General features: G+C 35.8%; 1 protein-coding gene across 1 annotated transcript in view; it reads left to right on the top strand.

The window, feature by feature from the left end:
• The window catches only part of LOC149562341 (Insulinase (Peptidase family M16) family protein), a 333,865-nt gene that overhangs the window by 33,441 nt on the left and 279,055 nt on the right, over positions 1–21,369 (top strand). Inside the window, exons 4-7 of the mRNA XM_089825868.1 lie at positions 6,427–6,518; positions 6,639–6,712; positions 6,856–6,899; positions 18,035–18,086. Coding sequence (XP_089681994.1) covers positions 6,427–6,518; positions 6,639–6,712; positions 6,856–6,899; positions 18,035–18,086 — 262 coding nt within the window. The remainder of the gene's footprint in view (positions 1–6,426; positions 6,519–6,638; positions 6,713–6,855; positions 6,900–18,034; positions 18,087–21,369) is intronic.

Raw genomic sequence — 21,369 nt, 5'->3', positions numbered from 1 at the left:
CCTGCGCAGATCTGGACCTGAATCCGGGCAGCAGTGGACAAACCTGGTAATGCAGTTTTTTTAAAGCCGTGAATATGCTTTGAGATACAGTTATGTGCTTTTAAATTTAAGTTGAAAAAGTATAAGTTTTACATTATATTGATTCACTCCCCCTCCTTGGTAAAGCTGTGTTCTCAATGCTTTACCATGGCCTGAGAATAACTTCATTTAGACTCGCAGGAGTTGACAATAAAAAATATCATTATTAATTAGTCAAATGGTTTTACCACCTTAGCTCCATAGTTCCTGTAATAAATATTTGGTAGGTGTTATGCATTTAATGGACATGAGTATGCTTGGTGTTAAGCATTTGTGATGGTCAATGCATGCATGTTAAGATTGAGATGTGTTGTTAGTCTGCGGCAGTTAGTAAATTGGAGTGTTTATTGTTGCAATAACCAAGATTCAAATTGAGCAGGCATACTGAAGATAATGCTTTTATTGATTGATACTGTTAGGCTGAATTGAATTACCTTCCAGATTTCTAAAAACAATTCTGAGGTGCAAAATAATGTGAAAGATTTAAAAGTAAACTGCCATGTAAGACTACGTGCTCCATTTACAACCTTGGCAACCATTTGAGGAGTAATTTATACAAACTAGACTGAGACTAGGGAATTTGAAAGAAAAGTATCCATTAAGAAAGCGAAATCTTTACTGGAAATGTATAAGTATCCATAAAAAAACGAGAAATCTTTACTGGAAATGTATAGTTCTGAGTCTTGACTGACTATAAAATGTAAGATATTAGCCAAACTAACAATACTTGTTGAAAAAATACAAAATAATAAGATATGTGATCAATATCTGTAGTGCTCTAGATCTGTACCTGATAACTGCACTCAGGATTCAAGCTAAGAAGTATCTCGGAAGGGAGTGTTTTGCTTCAGCGGTTGGGGCAACCCAGAGCATGATGCAGCAGGAGCTAAAATTGATTATTGGGCTTTAGCTTATTCTGTATTGTCATGGGCCAGGTTGCAGGCCATTTTTATGCTATGTTTTTAATATTCTGAGGCTTCTGATTTCTATTGTATGAGTGACTTTTCCTCCCAGAGTGCTCAGAATAGCTTGTGATATAATATGATTTCATCCCTAATCAATAAATTGAGATCTAAATTCAGATTTCAAAGAGATAGAAGGCATTGGCTCATTGTTTAAGTATTTAAAAATTTCCAGCTTAGACAGCTAGTTCCTTGCTGAACTATCTGACGCTTTGGTCCAAGCTCTTGACAAAAACAGATCAGACAGCTGTTGATCTGTCTGTCTCATCTCTAATCTATTACAAGAAGCCAATGCGATATTTATTATGGAGTGGGGAAATGTAGAATAATTTAGTTAAGTACAAGTCATCTTATTTGTGGTGTGGCCACAGCTTTCTATTTCAACCCAGAAAAAACACTTGACAATCTTTCAAAAGCTCTCCATTTGATAGAGGCTTATCAGATGCCAAATACAAGAGAGCCACAGATCAACTTGGCTCAGATTCAATTTGAAAATGGGTGGGATGAGTGAGTCCAATGAGAGCATGATGTGGTAGGAAAGGGCCTACCTCTTTGTTCATTAAACTTTGACTTTCTTTTAAGCCTAAGCCTTAGTGTAATGTCCCCTTTGCTTCCTAGCCCTTCCGGGGATTCGGTTAGCCTGTTTCCCATCCTGGTAAGGTAGTTATCAATAATTAAAGGTATTTTGGGCTGTCACAAATGGTGTCAAGTGTGCTGTGTTCCCGCAGAGATGAGTTTGATACTGGTCAAACATGTAGGAGGATTTTGTTAAGAGTTTGTAGCTGCAGGAGACATTTTTCTTACCTGTTATGACTTCCTCAACATATCGTTGGTATGTTTGTGATGCCTTTACTCAGCGATGCCTATTTCCTTCTCATGTTCAAGCATTCTGAGATTGTGAAGTCTACTACCTTGAACGTACTCCATGTGTAGAGTCATGTCTTTTGAGGTCAATGAAGAGTCCTCAACACTGGGAAATTGTGACCTTTTCTGCGTGGCTGTGTGGAATGCAAAGCATCTTGCCTTTTCATAACTGCTGGTACTCTACGAGTCATTGTCCAGCATCTACATGGCCGTTGAAGTCAGTCAAGACAATGAAGTATTACCACCAAGTCATTTTAGAGACTTTTTTGTGGTAGTTTGGGTCTGTTTTTAATACCAATGAAATGTATCTGGAGTTATGCTTCTTTTTGGTGTACTGGTTGCTACTCTCAAGTCTGAAGCGGACAATGTCTATGTTACTGTGATTTTCATCTGCAGTGCATTATCATGGACATGTGATAATATGCAGGAGACATTATGTAGACATTAGTTTGTGTAACTGTTGAAATTGTCATGCGTATTCTGTTGAATGGATTCATGCTGACACTATTGTTTTCAATGTTTGTGATCAATCATTGGTCGTCAGAGATTAGCGCCTGGCATCTGCTGGGTGTTGTTAACATTGTATTTGTTTTGGCAGAAGTTTTTGGTCATCACCAGGTGTTCTTTTATTTAGCATAATGTTGCTTTCTGTAATTGATCATTGGGTGATATATCATGATCATTAAAGTTCAGTTGATCCTGGGTGATGATATCGAGTGTGTCTATCTGAGTATTGCTGAAGGTATACAGGTTGAAGCAATTTTTATGGTGCTTGTTTTTTGCTGAGATCATCGTGAGCATTAGTTTGAATATATACAGCGTCTATTCATTGTGTGACATCAGTAAGGTGTTTTTATTTAATGTGATCATTATTAAGTGTGTAGTAACCATCATTAGAAGGAGAGTATTCTGAGATCATACAGGTGTATTGAAGGATCTATAATTTTGTGGAGAGTATCTATTATTGTCTAAGCTCTTGTGAAGCTTTGTATTCAGACTCTAAATTTTCAATAAAGAGATATTTCTTGGTGTGGCTGGGTTTTCCGCCTCAAGTTGGATGGTTTTCCCAGGATAATATTCTTGTGTTTTTAAGACTTGTGCAAGTTGTTTCAATGCATTTCTTATTCTAAATTAAAAGTTTTCAGTAGCGGTTGAATTGCCTTTGATAACTGGAATTTGAGAAGAAGCCAAATATAATAAGAGTACTTCAAATAAGTCCCTTATGCTGTTTTTGACTCTACAAAAAACTGTATTTTCATGCTCTCAATAGTTCAACTGGATCTGAATCTTCAATATTTTTTTGGATCATTTGCAGATATATGTCCTCGCATTTAGGAAATCAATTTAATTTTTAGTACGTACACGCACTTCACACCATATTTTAACATATTTTTGTCTCTGTAGGTCAGGGAAGGGATTGCCCTTAATAGTGGCATTACGATAACTGGCCTTTGTTCTTTGCATCTCACCTATTTACTGTGTGTGTGTTTAGATTTATAGTTTAGGGATTAGTGTAACATCCACTTTTTCCTGTGTGTTAGCTAACAACTAACATATCAAAGAAATACAGTTATTACTTCATTTTTATAGGAAGACAGTTATATTAGTTATGTTCATGTGAATGAGATTAACAATTATAATTACTTAAACGGAAAACTCATAACTAATTTCTGAAATCACCATCAATAAATTTACTATAGAAATTAAAATCTACATACCATGAAAATTGAATCCGAAAATCAATATAAGGATTCTTCTACAATCATCCAGATTAGTCCACAAATATCACTTAGGATCAATTCACGATTACCACTATATCAAAATCAAATGACGATTACCATCAAATACCACCATACCATTTAGGGCATTACATACCACTGTATCAATTAGGGTGTCAATTACCATTGAATCATTTAGAGCATTAGATACCACTGTATCATTTGGGGCGTCAATACCATTGTATTATTTAGGGCTTCAGATACCATTGTATCATATAGGGCATCAGATAACACTGTATCATTTTGGACATCAAATACCATTGTATCATTTGGGGCGTCAGATACCTCTTTCCTATTACTAACTATTACCAATAAATGTTTGAATGCTCAACTTATGTTTATCTTATGCACCTCTCGACATTTTGTGGAGAGGGGAAACATTGTTAGGGGCTTAACCACCCAACCTTGGATGATAACTTATCCCCACACAATCTCTAACGAGAAAGACCCTTCCTACTCAGAATAGACATAGAACACCTTGTCAGCTATTGAGCATCTTGGTATCTAATCACACCACTCGACTTGACAGGAGAATACATTAAACATGATCATGCATGAGCTATTAAATGATTCCTTATAAAAATAATAAATATTATTATGTCACATCTGATTTTGTTTCATGTTATTGCAGATTCCTTTCTCTCACCTCTTTACCCTTTTCCTTGGCTATACAACCGGGTGAGTCCCAGGTGTTTGAATCTCAGAGCAACCCACTCTTTCTGTTGATCCTGAATTGATAAAAGAATATTATATGTTTCCAGCGTATCACATTTGTTTGATCTGAGAAAAGTAGCTATAAGCATTGCAGAATAATATCATTTAATTCTGACTTCCAACAACATAAATAAATATGAAATCATGTCATGGATACTTGGCTGCTATTAATCATAAATAGCCCTACCTTAGAAATGGTCTATCTGCCGATATTTAAGCAAATGATTGTATCATGATATAAACTGTAGCTTACTGCTGTATAAATTAGAATGTAGCAACCACTGATAAAGAAAACATATTGTAATACTTGGGTTTCGGTTAACCACATAACCTAATATAATCTGGAAAGAAAATGAAGTCTTGCTGGACGTTTAATCAATCCGTGTCACTCTTTACAGGAGAGATTCTTGAATGCTAATCTCTAGTATGAACATTGCTCATGATTTCAGTAGAACTTAAGTATAACAAGGAAATCATGGTAGGGAAAATAACGCAATGGTTACTAGATGGTAACTGCAGAGGTATCGAATGCTAAGAAAAACATGGTTGAGTAATATGAAAGAGTCGGGTGAAAAACAAGGAAGTCGGACGCTTGAACAGGGAAGTCGGGTGCTTGGTAAAAAATATATATCTTATTTGCCTCTCTCTCGGCTTCATACTAAAAGGGTAATGTGTCTCCTTAACTTTCAAGAAGCCGTAACATAAAAAGAATATCTTGGCTCTTGGACGCCAAATAAACGTACCAAGTGTTTCAATCGGTTTCAAGCAAGAAAAAGAATAAAAAGATGGAAAAAAGATTTGAAAGTTATAAATTGAAAGTAATTATGGTTTATATCTATCTACATGCACATAGATATATTTGTGAGGTGGCATCATTTTATTATAAAGAAAATAATATTAGTGTCACTTTATTTTATATCTATGTGTACGTGCATAGGTGCATATTATAATAATATAGTGAAAGATCAATCAAAACTTTTGAGGTACGTATTATATTTTAATTAAGTTAATTAATGTTTTGAATTATTTATTTAATAGCTCATGTGGTTCCATCGATTGTATTCTGATGTTCAAGTCGCTAGGTCCTCAACCATGGTGATTCACGATTCATACCCATTTGCCCATTGATGGTGATGCTCCTATGCCCAATTCTTTTCTGACAATGCTTCCACCTCTTAGACATGCTCCCTATAAGGAAATTCTCCGCAGTTAAATCATATTATCATAACAAATTATTAATCGTAATTAATCATAACGGCTAACTGCCTTTTCAATTCCTTGAATTCATATTAAATAATCAACTAGCATTTTATCTTCATATGAAATTATAACGATTAACCATCTTACCATTTCACAAGATTATAACAAATTTAACTGTCAACTGACTTCATGTGAACCTCAACGGCTATATGAACATTTTAAAATAGGTCAAAATTTGGGATGCAACAACTAGTACTCGGCAACTCAGTATATATTACGTCTTTTTGCTGTTTTTTAACCTGTCAATAATTCAGAATTTGTTGTAGTTTTAGAATGAGTATTTTAAGAACTATTTTTTCTTTTTTTCACTTGGACACCATTTGGTACTTTATGTCTATCACAACATATTCTTTATATTCCAATTTGATAACAAGATGACACACAAATAAATGGCAGTTTGATTTAAGAATAATTAAATGACATGAGTTAATATTTATATGACAATCACAAAGGTTTTGAATAAGCTCTCTAGGAGTGGGTTTCTGCATCCCTCTCCCTTTCCCATGCTATTTCCCTGTTTAAATACAATTTAGAGGATTTTAGGATTATTTCTAGGCATCCCTTTATGTCCCCATGTGAGAAGAAGTTTTTCAACTGAATGTGATGAATCATGAATGTATGCTATTGTATTGTGATAAAAACTTTGAGAGCTAATGAATTGGATTATGTAGAAGTTTGTTATCTTCCAGCGCAGTTATATTTTCATCATTGAAACACTATTTTTTGGTTTGGATGATTGTTTCTCTTATTTCTTTCCATATCATTTTCAGCATGGGGGTCGATCAAATGCCTATACTAGTTCTGAACATACAAATTTCCATTTTGATGTGAATGCTGGCTATTTTGAAGAAGCTTTGGATAGGCAAGTATTTTTTTCTCTATACTATTATTTTTCCTGAATTTTTAGTTTTCCTTAGTGTATGATTCAGGTTTCAGAGTTAAGGTTTATATCTCACATTGGATATATTTGATTCAACAACAGATTTTCTCAATTTTTCATCAGTCCCTTAATGTCACAAGATGCAACAGCTAGAGAGATCAATGCTGTTGATTCAGGTTTGAAATCTGATAAACGATTACGTCTTAAATTATTTTCTAAATGGCTGTAATTTTGGAAATTATTTTCTAAATGGCTGTAATTTTGGTATACATGTTAATCATTTCTAACCTTTGAAGAGGTTTGTGGTTCTGTGTAACAGAAAACAAGAAGAATATTCTGGTGGATGTTTGGCGATGGAATCAGGTCAGGACAGTGGACTAATGACATACTTTGTTGTTAAATACCATGTTGGGTATTTGTACACTGTTTTTCCAAGGAAAAAATATTAAAACATTTACATGCAATTTAGTGTGTAATTTTGATAGCCAGTTAGTTATTGCCAGGTAACTTGATTATGCTTCAGGGTCTCAAAAACTTTTTTGATTATTATTATGGTTATGCAAACATATCAAAGGGGCAGTAGATGGTGAGACGATCGCCATAAGCCCATGTTTATGTGTGTACATATACATATGTGGGTGTTTGTATATATACATGTATATAGACTCTAGATAAATCATATATGTATACATACATATTTATACCTTTATGCATATATATAAATACATATCTACATACATATGTATATACACACACATGTACATGAACACGTATATGTGTGTGCACACTTGTGCATGCATCAAACATGCATACACACATGTTTATCTACATACATATATGTTCATGTGTACACACATGCATGTATACTGCTATTTATTTCTACTGCTATATTGCTAATTGTTCTTGCCATGTAAGTTGTATATACTACAAACACTACATAAACGTATGTTGTCATTGGTTATCCTACCTTGCAGAGGGGAATTTTTTCTTTGTGACTGTTTGTAAATATTAGTTACAAGTGTCAATAAAGTTTATACACCAAGGAATAATGGCCAGCTGATCAGAAAGTAAGGGACATAATAATGTCTTTGAGATTGTGGAGAAAAAAGGCATTCACGGAATAATGATATCAACCAAGTCCTTAAGTCAGAGATAACATGAATTGTTGTGATCTTAGCTTCGATGGTTACAACTATTTGCAAGATAAACCAGATGTCCGGGAGGAAGTGACACAAAGGACTAAGGAGGACTATAAATTTGATTGCTTAATCTAGCATAATGAGAAATAAGACTTACTTGGACCAGTGAACTGTGATCCAGTACAGTAATCAAATGAGCAACCAACAAACAAAATACAAAGGATACACAAACAGAAACAAGTAGGTAGTTGTTGGCGTATTATGTTAATTTAGGTTAGTTTTATAGTTTAGTTATAAATTATGTTAAATAATGGGAAGTTTCGTTCCTGTAAGTAGTTCTCTACAGGAATAATGGCTTTAAAAAGCCAATGAGATTGTAAGGCAATCATTGAATTGCAACACAAAATACTTTCAGTTTTTCTCCTTATATTTGGTATCATATCCAGATTAGAAAATATGTACCTGTGCATTGAAATGATCAAAGCTTTATTGGTTTGTTAAAATTTTCATTTGAAGATTGCATGTGCAGAAGAATGGTGTATACAGATTGAAGATAAAAGCGACAGTTACAACACTTTGGATTTGAGGTGACAGTTACAGATGAGAAATTTTTGTGCAAATTGAATTTTGCATGATCCAAGAGCTGGTGCACACTTTGTGGATTGAAGATTTGGCACTGGTATATGAATGAGAAGGAAGCATACGAAGTGGCAATAATGCGAACATTTATGAGGTCCGCGATGGGAGGCAATGGCTGACTGTTGAATGTTTGAAGAGGAAGAGACCAAAAGCACATAGAAGATCAAATCACTTAGCAGTTATCAGAGAACCAAAAGCTTGCCATGTGTTGAAATCTGTAGTTGGCACAGATGGAAGAAATTGAGCTTTGCGAGGACTGTGAGGCGTGGTGGTTATCTTGGTGGATGGAGATTCAGTGGTTTCTATTTGTGGTATCCATCTGACAGAAGACAAGGCCTACAATGCCACTTTGGAGTCTTCATTTGTGGCCTTGAATAGGACGATTTCCATGATCTAAAAGTACATGATATTGGGAACACAAAAACGCTTTCCCTCAAAAACTGCCTAACTAGCTTGCAGAGCTATCAAGGCCTTAACTTCAAGGAGTGTGTGGTGTTTTCGATGAATAAATCATTTAGGATTTGAAAGAGTGGAGTAGGAGTTTTTCGGCGAGCCCTTAATGCTCTTCTCCTATTGGGATTATAGCAATAAGAAGAGATACACACCTAGAAAGAGGTAAGTTTGATTTTGTTGTAGATTATTTGAGGTTTCAAGCCTTTATATAGCATTATCATGTTTGGTATGAAAAGAATCTTGGAGTATGACTTGTTAAGTCTGGCCTTGGTATCTACAAGCAAATTTTGTGGTTTATTACTTGGTGTCAAATTGTGTAAAGAACTTCAAAATAGTAAAACAGCCTACATGCAAGGTGGCCGAAAAGTTAAAGATCATGGTTCATTCCATCATGTCTCTTATTTCTCTTCATTAAGGTTTCTAAGCATAATCTTCCATCCTTGAGGATTGATCCTTGATTAGACAAGGACATGAGGCTAGAGGTAGGAGGTTTTACATCATCTTGAGCTAGCTTCTCGCTTAGATATGATTCATTGAATGAGAAGCATCCTATTGGTGTCTTTGAAAATCTGGGGCTTGGCAGATTTGTCCCTAAAGAAAAGTGGGGACTAGATATATATTGTGTCCTTGAAGAGAAGAGGCAGCTTGGTGTCATGGTTGCCCCTTCAAGGAGCAAGGCGGGGGGGAGAGATTTGAATATGATTTGTCGAGCACTTGATGAAGCGTTAGACACTCTTGGAGGAGATGTGGACTTTCAGAGGAAAGGCATCTCATGTGCAGGCATATTGGTGGTGATTGTTTTCACAACACTTGAGGAAGCATTAGACACACTTGGAAGAGATGTGGACTTACGGAGTAAAGGTGTCTCATGTACAACACTGGAGGGGCATTAGTCGGAGGAGATGTGGAATTTTGGAGCAAATGTGTCTCATTGTCCAGGAGAGGTGGGAACACTCATGTTGTGCAGATAATTCAGGTACTACAGTTAGGAGATCCATAGTTGCAAATAGTTCGGTGTTTCTGGAGCAATGTAGTTGGCTTGAGGTTCTACGGTCAAGAGATTCACGAGTGGATTCAGTCCAATGTTTCTTTAGCAAGTGTGGAGTACTAGTGAAGGTGCTTCATCGGAGTCCCTAAAAGGGTTGGGTTCAAAAGCTTTGCAACTTCTACTCGTGTTTGTATTAATGTAATAAGGGGCGGGGGGGTGGTGGGTGGGGAATGTTGACATATTACATTAATTTAGGCTAGTTTTATTGTTCAAATTAAGTATGTTCAAATAATGGGAAGTTATTTTCCCATAAGTAGTTGTCAATAGGAATAATGGTTTTAAAAAGCCAATGAGATTGTAATGTAATCATTGAATGCAACACAAAAGACTTTCAATTTTAGTTGTCTTCTTTAGAAGTAACATATATTTAGAAACTAAACACTTATATTGATTTATAGAAGAAAGAAAGGAATCATATTAATGTTCATAGATGACCAAAACTTTGTCAATGGTGTTGCCTAAAATATTTGTAAATCACATAGACCACAACTATCAAAATTGTGACTTTAGGCAATAGTGTAGTGAGATAAATCTCTCCTCTCAGCAATAGGGGAGGCTCCCTTCTTATTGTAGGTGCCTTCTACAGAGACCTAACTGAAATCAACAAAAGGGTGATTCTTTTTATCACTTCCTCTTTTTTGAGGAATGATTCATACACAACTGCAACTTTCAACTTAACAAAATGTATCTTTTGCTACAATAATACCGGTGGCTTCATAGTTGACGTAAGAACAACACTAGAAACAACAATTTACTTTTATATTTTGTGGATGAACAATAAGGGCCCAAAGTCTCACGGTTAATCCATTTTGGTGAAGAATCATAATAAATGGCAAAGCACAAAGTCTATTGGCAACTATCCAAACTAGAATAAGATACTTAGAATTAAATCTTAAAGTCTTTAATTCCAAGTATTTGTAGCCACAATCTTACTATAACAATCTCATTTGTAGAAGCTCAAAGTCTTCATGAAACCAAATTGGGTGCTCAAATGATCCACAGAATCAAACTATAAATTGAATTAAAGATAAATTGATCAATGCAACATAAGAATATAACAATCAATTTCAAGCTTCTTAACCCAAAGTTTGAGAATGCTTGCTTCTTTTATTTGATTCATAACTTTTGTTGCAAGAAACAAAAAGTTTTCAAGTCACAAGAAACTTTAGCATAGTCCTCTTGCACAAAGAAAAAGATGATTATTTACAATGAATTCTCTCCTTTATATAGGTAAAGAAGAGAGAGAGGTGGATAGAAAAGGGGAATCCTCAACCACCTTGACTTATTCCCTAACAAACCTTTAGCTAACTTTGACTTATTCAAAGTTGCATGCCTAATGCAGTTGCAACTTGATTCCATGAAGCGTGTATACAGGTACATGTTTTCTTGTATTTATAAAATGTGTTTCTTTTACATGTAATCTGCCACAAACTCTATCTACTCTGAAAAGCATGGAAAGATAAGTGCCCAAGATACTTAGAAGAAATCTTCACAAAGAATCGAGTAGTTTTCCAAACTTTTGCAGAGACTCGTACAACTGCCACATTTGGTTCACTGGTATATTGGGCAATGATGTGTTACTAAATTTTCACACATGTCAAAATTCAGTTCTAAAACAATGTAGAAGGGAAGATAAGGTACACATTTATTGCATTCAGCTCATATCTATTGCCAAATCATATTTCATTCACAATAAAAGAATAGCATAAAATGTTATTTATCATGATATACAACTGATATTAACAAAACTGGAATGAAAATGAAATGCTGAAAGTAAATGCCTCTCACACAATTGGCCGTGAGAGTAGCCCCTAAATTTTGATATCTATCTCTATTCTATGCAAGTAGATAACATGAAATTAAAGAAACACAGAATGAGAGAGGATCATAGGGCACTAGTCATTGCCTGTAATGACTGGTTGTTTTGCATGCTCCAATCCCGCTTGTTTGCTTACTGGAATTGCAGCTCCTCTAAGTGCCTGAATCCTGCATCCATAAGAGAAAATGTTTGATCCAATGGATCTAAGCAATGATGGTAACACCTTACCTCATGCATAAATATTCTATGATACTGTCATGACATGTACTTGCATAAAACAGAAAAATATATCAACAGTCAAGGCAAACAATCACATCAAGTTTTATTGTTAACATGTTTGCTTCTTGTGCAAAATCTTATCTCTCGTAGGTATGTGGATATGACCGTAGTCTCCCACGACGATTGTTGAGCCTGGTGTGCCCATGAGAGATAGGATCGAAGAAGTTGATCAAAAGAGACAAAGCATCATGAAATTCAAGCAAATACAACGTAGAATAGGCGGAAAGAGAAATGCAGCAGGAGTCTATAGCAAGGGTATTGAACTTTCAGCAATAAAAGTTTAACATTAACAAGAAAAAACAATTTGAACGACAAGTTTCTCTTTATTGATGCCAAGTTGTTGAAAAGAGATGCCATACCAAGCTTGTTGAGAAATAAAACTTTACTCAAAAGCATGTATATCAGGAGAATGAAGAACCAGTAAGATCTAAGGGAGTCGATATAAATTCACATAAGCAGCAATTTCAAAGTGCCTGTTAATATTCAAATTCTAGCAAGCATCTGAAGTGATAGTACATATAAAAACTTGTCATTTCAACCAGCATAGGAAGAGATACCAGTTTTATGTAGTTTTTGAAATGCTACAGGAAGAGAGCAAAATGAACTTGACTTCTACTTCTAATGTTTGAGCTATCTACCTGTGAGTTGCAGATTGAAACAAATAACAGGAGTACAAACAAGAAAAGATGTAACCAGATTGCATGGAACCACAGGGTATGTGAGAGGTGACGGTTGATTATATATGTCAATAATCATCTTTAAGAGTGTCAAGTTTGTGCCAAAAACATAGATCAATGCAAAGAATATTTTCAAGGAAAGCATTACCAGTGTGTGAAGATATAGATGCTATTATGTGTTTCAAACAAAGACGAGAAATAGATGTTAGCTTTCTTTTACAAATATACAATAGCAGAAAGTGAAGTGTCAATGCAACAATATTGTTTCATTTTTAGCAAGGGCAAGCATCTAAAGCAAGGCTCCAAAGCCCGGAATGGCATTCCGACTTTTCTTCATGCTGCGGAATCTCTGCAAGGCTCCAAAGCCCGGAATGGCATGACAACCATTGGATCCGACACATCTTGGGGTTTCTTCGTTGCATCTCAGCCGTCTGTTGGAAATAAAGCAGATCTACATTGATGGCTACAACTTAATCTCTCATTGGGGAGATTCCTGCGGCATCTGGACCGTCGGTTTCAAAGAGGAGACCTTCATTGACAGTCAGCGTTCAAATTCAGGAAAATTAGATTTATTCCCCGTAGTCAACCTTGCATGTTGCGGGCCGATAACATGTCTTGTTATCCCTCGCATTTTTTGGCCATTTCATGCCATTAGGGACAATTCTTCAATGCCCAGCTACTTCTTGGGCCTCGATTGACACCACGCCATTGCACTCCATGCCTCTTTAATGCATATAATGATCAGATTTCAGTGATTTGATCTCTTGCGACTGGGTGCACAAGTTTGAGTCTCATCCTGTCACTTCTAGCAGCGATTGCACTTCATGATCAAATTTCTTCTGATACTCAGTTATTGCTCTTCTCTGCAACTCAACTCCACCTGGTTGGGGTTTGAACTCAATGTAAACATTAGAGTTATGCCTGAGCTTTATAAAAGGAAGTTGTAAATATTTGTTAAGTGTGCTTCTCTCTTCTTCTCTGTTTCTATTTTGCAGTAGCATTGTGCTCTGCATTTTTTGCCTTCCATTAATGAAAAAACCTTGTTCTTATCTATTCTGGCTTTTTCTTAATTTGTGCATGTTTATTGCCTTGTTTTGAATGCTTCTTTTCCATTTTCTTAGATCTACATGTTGTGTCAAGTCTCTTAGCGGTTGCTGCATGGTGAAATATCTTTTCCTTTTAGCACTTCAATCAATTCCAAACCTGCATGTGTTTCCTTTGAAGATAGATTAGAGTTCAATTAGGGTATTCTGGTTGTTTCATTGATGCGTAGTGCATTCATAGGCAGGGTTGTAACCGTTATTTCTATCTGGTGCATCACCCCCTTTCCCTTTCAGCAATTTCTTTCATGTTCTCCTTCTCCCTTTTCCCTCAAAGTGGTAGTGTAGGTGCATCCTGATAGTGAGGAAGCCGACCTATTTTAGAGGTTCAACCTCAGAGTGCAAGTTCCATACTTGGAGGCTGTTTCCATGTTACACAAGGTCGCTTGAGGGTCATACCTCAAGTAGGGGTGCAGACTTTTGTGTCATCAATTACCAATGCTCATGCTATTCTTAGCAAATGTGCAGCACCTGAGTATGGGATAGAGTATGTAGAAGAAGCGATTAATAGAATGGAAGCCTTGTGTGCATCGGGTATAGTCGTATAAAAAATATGTTCGAACCAAATGGTGTCATGAAGATTTTCTCGTGCATACAAATTTGCATCATGAATTGAAGTTCCACATCAAGATGTGGTAAAAAGGAATAGCACATCCACGTGAGCAACTGTGAGGCCCGAGCAAATGACAGGGCGCAAGAGGAGTTTCAATGGAGAGTCCGAGAAATCTGCTAGCATTAGCGTAATAGAAAGGCAAGTTTGTGCGACAAAAATTCTCATCGCAGGACCCAAAGAATTATAAAGTGATGGCCAAATAAAAGAATTAATGATACTTGTTTTGCTCCAAGATATAAGTTAATTAAAAGTCAAGGAACTTGAAAAGGTGCCATTATTGATTTCTAAATAATATGACTTTTGACATTGAAAAGTCATACCCTCAAATAAGTGGGATTCAAATATTAACCATTTTAATTTGCAAAAGAGACGAGGTGAAAAGTGGAAAAGCAAATAGCAATAAAAAGGTCAATAAAGGAGTATTAAGATTTTGTAGGGAAGATTGCAGATCAGAAGGCATGGCTTGTACATAGACTCATATATATTATTTTCATGATAAACAAAAGATCTCTATTTGTGTTTATTTAAGGAAAAGAAAATAAAATACAATTTGGATATGTCCTTTGTGATCAATAAGGCGATTATTGGAGTATTCCCGAAGATACTTATGTATTAGATTTGTCATAGCATTCTTTGTTTGATAACCAGAGATATTGTGAAATATATACGCGTTTCCTGACCTCTATCTAATTGGGCTTCCCACCCAAGAAGTTAGAATCCTTTTGGACTAGAATTGAATCACATAGATGATTTGTCTTCCGCATTTTGAGCACAGGAATAATTGATGATATTTTAAAGTATTAAGTTGTACATAAGAATCTTCATTGTGGTAGACTCTATTGCCCAAATAAACAAGGTAGTGGTCTTTGGAATCATTGAAATATATTTATTGGATTTATAGTCAATAAAGAAATAAGAGAAACGTGCTTAATTGCAAAACTTAGTCATTTCATAGTATGAATATATGTTTCTTGATTATTGATCAATGCCAAATGTCAAAGATATGCATTAAATTCCTGCTCATTAATCTATTTTCATGTTTGAAAAAAAAAAATCATACATGAATTACTAAATTGGAAAATGAAATTTCAAAACATAGCGTAGTTCATCAAATAATAAAGTTTGAAACGTAGTGATAAATGACAAGTGTTTAATAGTTTATCAATGATCATAGTATCAAATGCCCTTCAAGGGTCAAATGGGTCATCAAACAAGAGGGATCAATGGCTTCATCCCCATCTGCAACTATATCTAAATCCTCATTATTGGAACAAACAATCTCTACAACCCTCTCTTAAAACTTACAAAATGGGCGCACCAAAATGAGAGAGCAAATGAGAGTTTAGATGAGTGAAATGTTTCTTATTAGGCTCTTTTTAGGGTTACATAAAAAAATAATGTTAAAAAAACATAAATTTAAGCTGTTTTATTTCATTTTTCAGACCCTACTGCTGTGGGTCTTTTTGGGTTCACACGGATTCGTGCCAGCAAGGACCCAGATGGACTCACAGTCCAAAATTTGGACCCTGCCTGGACTCGTGGTGAACTCAAAAGCAAATCCAGACCTGCGCGAACCTGGACCAGAATCTGCATTGCAGGGTGCGAACCCGGCTTCATAGGCATTTCCTTCTTGCAACCATCAACTCAATTATTGAAAAATCATATACAAACATTCCATTATTTCAGGCATTCATATAATGAAAAAAGTCATATTAAATAAGTTGGACCCACTTAAGGTCATATAAAAAAGGCAAAAAATATATTTAGAAAGTCACATTAAATAAGTTGGACCCACTTAAAACCTTGGCCTACCCATGGATCCTTGAGGATTCGTGCGGATTTGTGTTGGATCCTTGAGGATTTGCGCTAGATTTGTGCCGATTTGGAGATGATCCTTATTTTGTAGAGCGGATTTGTCTGGATATGTGGGCCCACGAATCCAGGCAAATCCATTGGGTTAAACAATGATCCTGCCCAGATCGACAAGAATTTGAATCGGATCAGACTTGGACCCGAATCTGGGCTCCTAGGCACAAATCCGGTAACTAGGGACAAAGCGGACATGATGATTCTTCAAAGAATAGAAAATCTTTCACATGTTATTGTGGTAAAGTTGGGCCAATAAAGAAGTGCAACGAGTGGGTGGCTAATAAAAAAATCCAACTAGGGAGCAACATACTCATGTTGGAGAGGATTTAGATGAGGAGTCGGTCTTCTATGCATTCGTGGCCAAAAGACTAGTAGATCATGTCCAATCTTTTCCATGGTAGTTATTAGAATCACCAGTAATGGAGCGTATTGAAGTAATATTGTTATATTTAACTTATAATGACCATTTAAGTTGTTAGTTCTTAATAACTTTGTATTTCATAAGTTGTTTAGTTAGTTTTCAATATATTTTTCTGTATTTAGTTATCAATTGTAGATCTTTTGTAAATTTTCTAAGGAGTATATCTCTCCTTTGTTTAATACTACAATCAGTTATCATTTCATACCAAAATGACATAATATAGAGGCCATCTACATGCAATCTAGAGGCTCGTTAAACTCTCACACATAGATGTAACATACCTTGAGCATGCCTAGACCAGCACAGTTACCAAACAGTTTCACAAATCTTAGTTACTATGCTTTCAAAAAACTGCTCATGCGTTTCTCATTAAACAAATGTAATTAATACCGATAACATTCTCCTTTTGGAAAAACTGTTCAAAAGTAGGATTTATACTGTATTTGCCCATCTTAAGTTGCATAGTGCAATATATGATCATGGAGGATGTTGCTGCATAAGCTTTTTAAAATCTTATTAAGGGCATGATGACTATATTCTGGTGTAACAGGATCCTGCTCTGTTCCTAGTAACTTTCTACATTAGCTAAATAATTTGCTGTAGCACTCACACTTCTCCAAGTGTGACATCATCTTATTATTAAAAAAAATCTCTTTCAACCTTTTCAGTTCTTCCATAAAACACCTAAATTTCCAATTATACTTAGTCCTCTTTTAGAGCATTTATCACTGTCACGGAGTCTGTGTACACTATGACATTATTGAGATTTCAGAGATATAGATGTGCCCACCTGTGCTATTAATGCTTCCTATTCTGCCCCAATATTAGTTTTATTGCGAAAGAATAAAGATCCCATGAAGGAAAAATTCCATTTGAATCTCTCAGATTTAACTGTCCACCTACTTTACCTGAATATCAAAATCTAATTTAATAAATTCTTTTGGATTGGGAGGCAAAAACTCCTAGTCTACTTCTGGATGGTTGCTTGCATTCTTGCGGTTTACTTGAATGTTTCAATCGTAATCCTTGGACAGGTAAAGATAAGCCTCTCTTTACAAGTCACAATGTTTCTGTATCCCTGCTTTTAACAGCATCTGTAATCACCAAAGATCACACAATTCAACTTTCTTGTTTTAAATAGAAAAATTGTAGCCTTAAATTAGTGACTTACAAAACTTTGACAATTCTAATGGCTAAAAATTCCCACAAAAATGTGACTTTTCTTTTATATTTTTTTAACTGTCAAATAATATCTCCGTGATTGTAATTTATTGGAGATACATTATTTATGTATTATATATACATATACACAAATTATTTTTCTTCATTTAGAAGGATTTAAAATATTCAATAGAATGCTTGAATCTACAATAGAATTTCCAATCTCTATCTCATAGGAAATTATTAATGGGAGAAATATGTTGGCTGTTTTTGTCTACAGTTACAAAAGCATTTAAGTTCCAGCGATCATCCTTATCACAAATTCGGTTCAGGTATGTGATTGTTGAAAGAATGCAACTTTCTGTGCAGTCTGTACCATGAGTGGTGTTGCTTGTGTAAGTAGGCATGTCAAAAATCTCTGCACTTGAATTGTACCCCAGTTATAATTTAAAAATTGGTTACAACATTTGTGGAGTTTTGTTTTTATGAATGAATGAAGGAATTTTAATGACGTCCACAAGACCAGCGGTCCAAGGGACCAAGAGAAAACCAATTAATTTGTATGCTGAATCTTCTCCAAGTTGACCCTTCTGTTGTGGATCCGATGTAAGAAAGTTGCCGTTTTGTGAAATCTTTGCCTCTTCAAAAATTTCATTCAGACTGTTCACCTGTTTCCTTATTGGAAGCCATTTTGATTTTCTGTTTCATGAAGGTTTATCTTATTTCTTTTTAATATATTTTTATTGATTATAAATATTTTTAAATGTTATCACACAAATTGTGCTCTGCAATGTAACTGAATGCACAACGGCGACTTTTGACCTTTGTAACATAAAATATTAGTTTAGTAGTGCTACAGTAGTGTGTGTTGCACGATCAACAATCAAGCACTTGTGTGTACTTTTGAGGAGAATGCCACATGATCTGACTCATTGAGAGAAGGTTTAGTTCCATGCCAGGAATAGAGCATATATTGAGGAAAATGAGATTCCTCTCACTAGAGTGTATCTAAACATTGCCCTTGCTGAAAACAATATGCTGTTTACCTTCTCCAAATATAGCTGAATCAGTAAAGGGAGAAAAATCTATAAACCAATCACACCCATGCGTGAAATGCCGAGAAGCATTAGAATCTGTATGCTAGGTAAAATACATGGTCTGTAGGTCTTTTAGCCATGAAGGTGTAAAAGGAAGACTCTTTTTGTTTGATGTGCTCAACTACATTAGCTTTAGGTTGAGACCCTCCCTGCTTCCGTTGTTCAGAAGCCAATTGATTGCAACAATCCTTGAGCAATGGCCATAGTTATGACAGTAGTTACTTTGTGCCTTCTCCTTTGAACTATCTTGAGAATGATCGGGCCCTTTTGTGGAGATGATTAAGAGTGCTGATATTAGCCCTCATCCTTCTTAAAGGATTTGGCTGAAAAAGTTTGCTTTGAGGAGGATGAGGTGACACTGCTACCAAACTGTTGTTTCCAACAATCTTGCTGCGGATGTTTGATGCACAACTCTAGAAATTTCAGATCAGCATTAGTGTAAGTAATGTTGAATCTCTACAAAGCGCTGATAAGATTTAGGTAGACTCTTCAAGGTGATGACTACCATATCTTTTTCCTCCAATTTTTGACCAATAGCTTTGAGCTGATCTTGGATCTCCTTAATCTCCATGAGATGCTTCTGTAAGGGCATGCATTCATCTATCATGATAGAGAATAACTAGTTCTTCAGAAAATTCGCTTAACTCTTGTCGGATGTCTCATGCAACTCCTTTAGATGCTGCCAGACTTGCCAGTAGGAATCTCAGGCAACTGATCATCTGTGACAAAGAGCTTGAGAGACAAACAACTTCTCAATTCTGATCATCAAACTTGTCCTCGTCTGTTTGGACTCTGGTACGATGAGGCTCTACTCCCAAAACAATTGTATCAAGGCAGCGATATTCGAAGATTGTTAGCATGTGCTGCTTCTAGGTGTTATAATTTTTGTTGTTGAATCTTTGGTTGCCTTCCAAAATTAAGTTGGTCAATGATGCCACCTTGCGCATTTCCCAATGCATGGAAAACGAGAAATAAAGAAGAGGCGATAGTGCAAAATCTAAAACATGAATCCCAATGCAGAAACAAAAGCATACACAAGTACAAACTTAAAAAAAATAATGAAGTATGAATGACACAAATTTCTAGAGTTTTTTTTGGTTGACCCAAGAAAAATCTGCTAGACTTAAATAAGATCTCAAGAAACCTAGAAGGAATCTAAAATTAGAATAATTTTAAAGCTGGTATGAAATTTGAGGCAAGAAAATTGAGACACCCACAAAATTCTGAAAGTGACCCAATTGAGATCTCGAAAAGCCCAATAAGAAGGTGAAATCAGATTTTGAATCCAGAAATCAAATCAAAGTATGAAGAAAATTGCTGAAAAAAGAAAATGGATCCATGACCCAATGCACTAAAGATGCTAAATAAGAAGTGGTAAGATACTTTCAGTCTATCATAAACCGCAAGATACAAGACAAGAGCGAGGAGAAAGAGAGGTTTTTGAATAGGATTCCTTCACTGATCAGTGAGGCAAACAATATGGATCTCTATAAGCCCATTACTATGGAAGAATTCAAAATTTCCAAATTTTAATGTGGCCTAGACAAATCTCTGGGGCTGGATGATTTCCTTGCTAAGTTCTATCAATTCTTTTCAGACATTTTGAAGGAATATTTACTTAATGCAATGGAGGAATTAAGGAGTATAATAACAATGCTAGGTCCTTTTGATTAGAACTTTATAGCACTAGTTCCCAAGAAGAAAGAAGCATAGAGCATGAGCTGTTATCAACCTATAGCAACATTGTATACAAGATTATAATTAAGATTATTGCTAACGGATTAATGAAGGTGATTAGGAAAGTCATCTTAGAGGAGCAATGTGGGGGGCTCTCTCAAGGCAGGTCAATTGTGGAAGGAATCCTTGTTGCTCACAAAGCAATCCAATCAGCTAGGAATTCAAGAGCCATCAATATGATCATCAAGTTGGATAAATTGAAGTGTGTGATCTTGTAGACAGACAATTTTTACTCAAGGTACTGGGCAAGTTTGATGTGGAGACAAATGGAGATTGATTAGATTGGCAATTGCATAAAATCACCCAAGTTTCAGTATTGTCACGCAGTTTGTAAATTGGTGTTGTCATTGATTGGCAACCGACAAGGGAAGATGGAGATGTTACAATGTAATAGTACCACCAGTACAAGAATGAACCGGTATACATACGTATGGTAATACTGTCTAAGCCACGACCGACATAGAGGCACAAAGGTTAGTTGATCATCAATCATTTGTGAGGTGAGTCACTGTGGATGTGACAAGAGCAAGGTCAGTCAGAGTTGATGTGACAGAAACAAAGGTTGAAGCAGTGGAAGAAAGCAAGGGCAAAGGCTACACATAGGCAGGCTCACAGATGGACTTACAGGGCTACCAATCTAGACCCTAGGAGTAGGGGTCACGAGTTTTCTGTGAATAGCTTGGACCTGGATTTCAAATTTGAAATTGAGCGGGATTTTGTTTTGGGTAATTGCGCCTTAACATTGCAGAGGGCATAAAGGCGCACAAACTTCATTTGTGAA

Source organism: Cupressus sempervirens, chromosome 4 (genome assembly GCF_028749045.1).
Source record: "Cupressus sempervirens isolate cs-2001-9-10 chromosome 4, ASM2874904v1, whole genome shotgun sequence".
NCBI classification, from domain to species: domain Eukaryota; kingdom Viridiplantae; phylum Streptophyta; class Pinopsida; order Cupressales; family Cupressaceae; genus Cupressus; species Cupressus sempervirens.
Note: the sequence above shows the minus strand (reverse complement) of the source record. Positions and strands in the feature narration are given on the sequence as shown.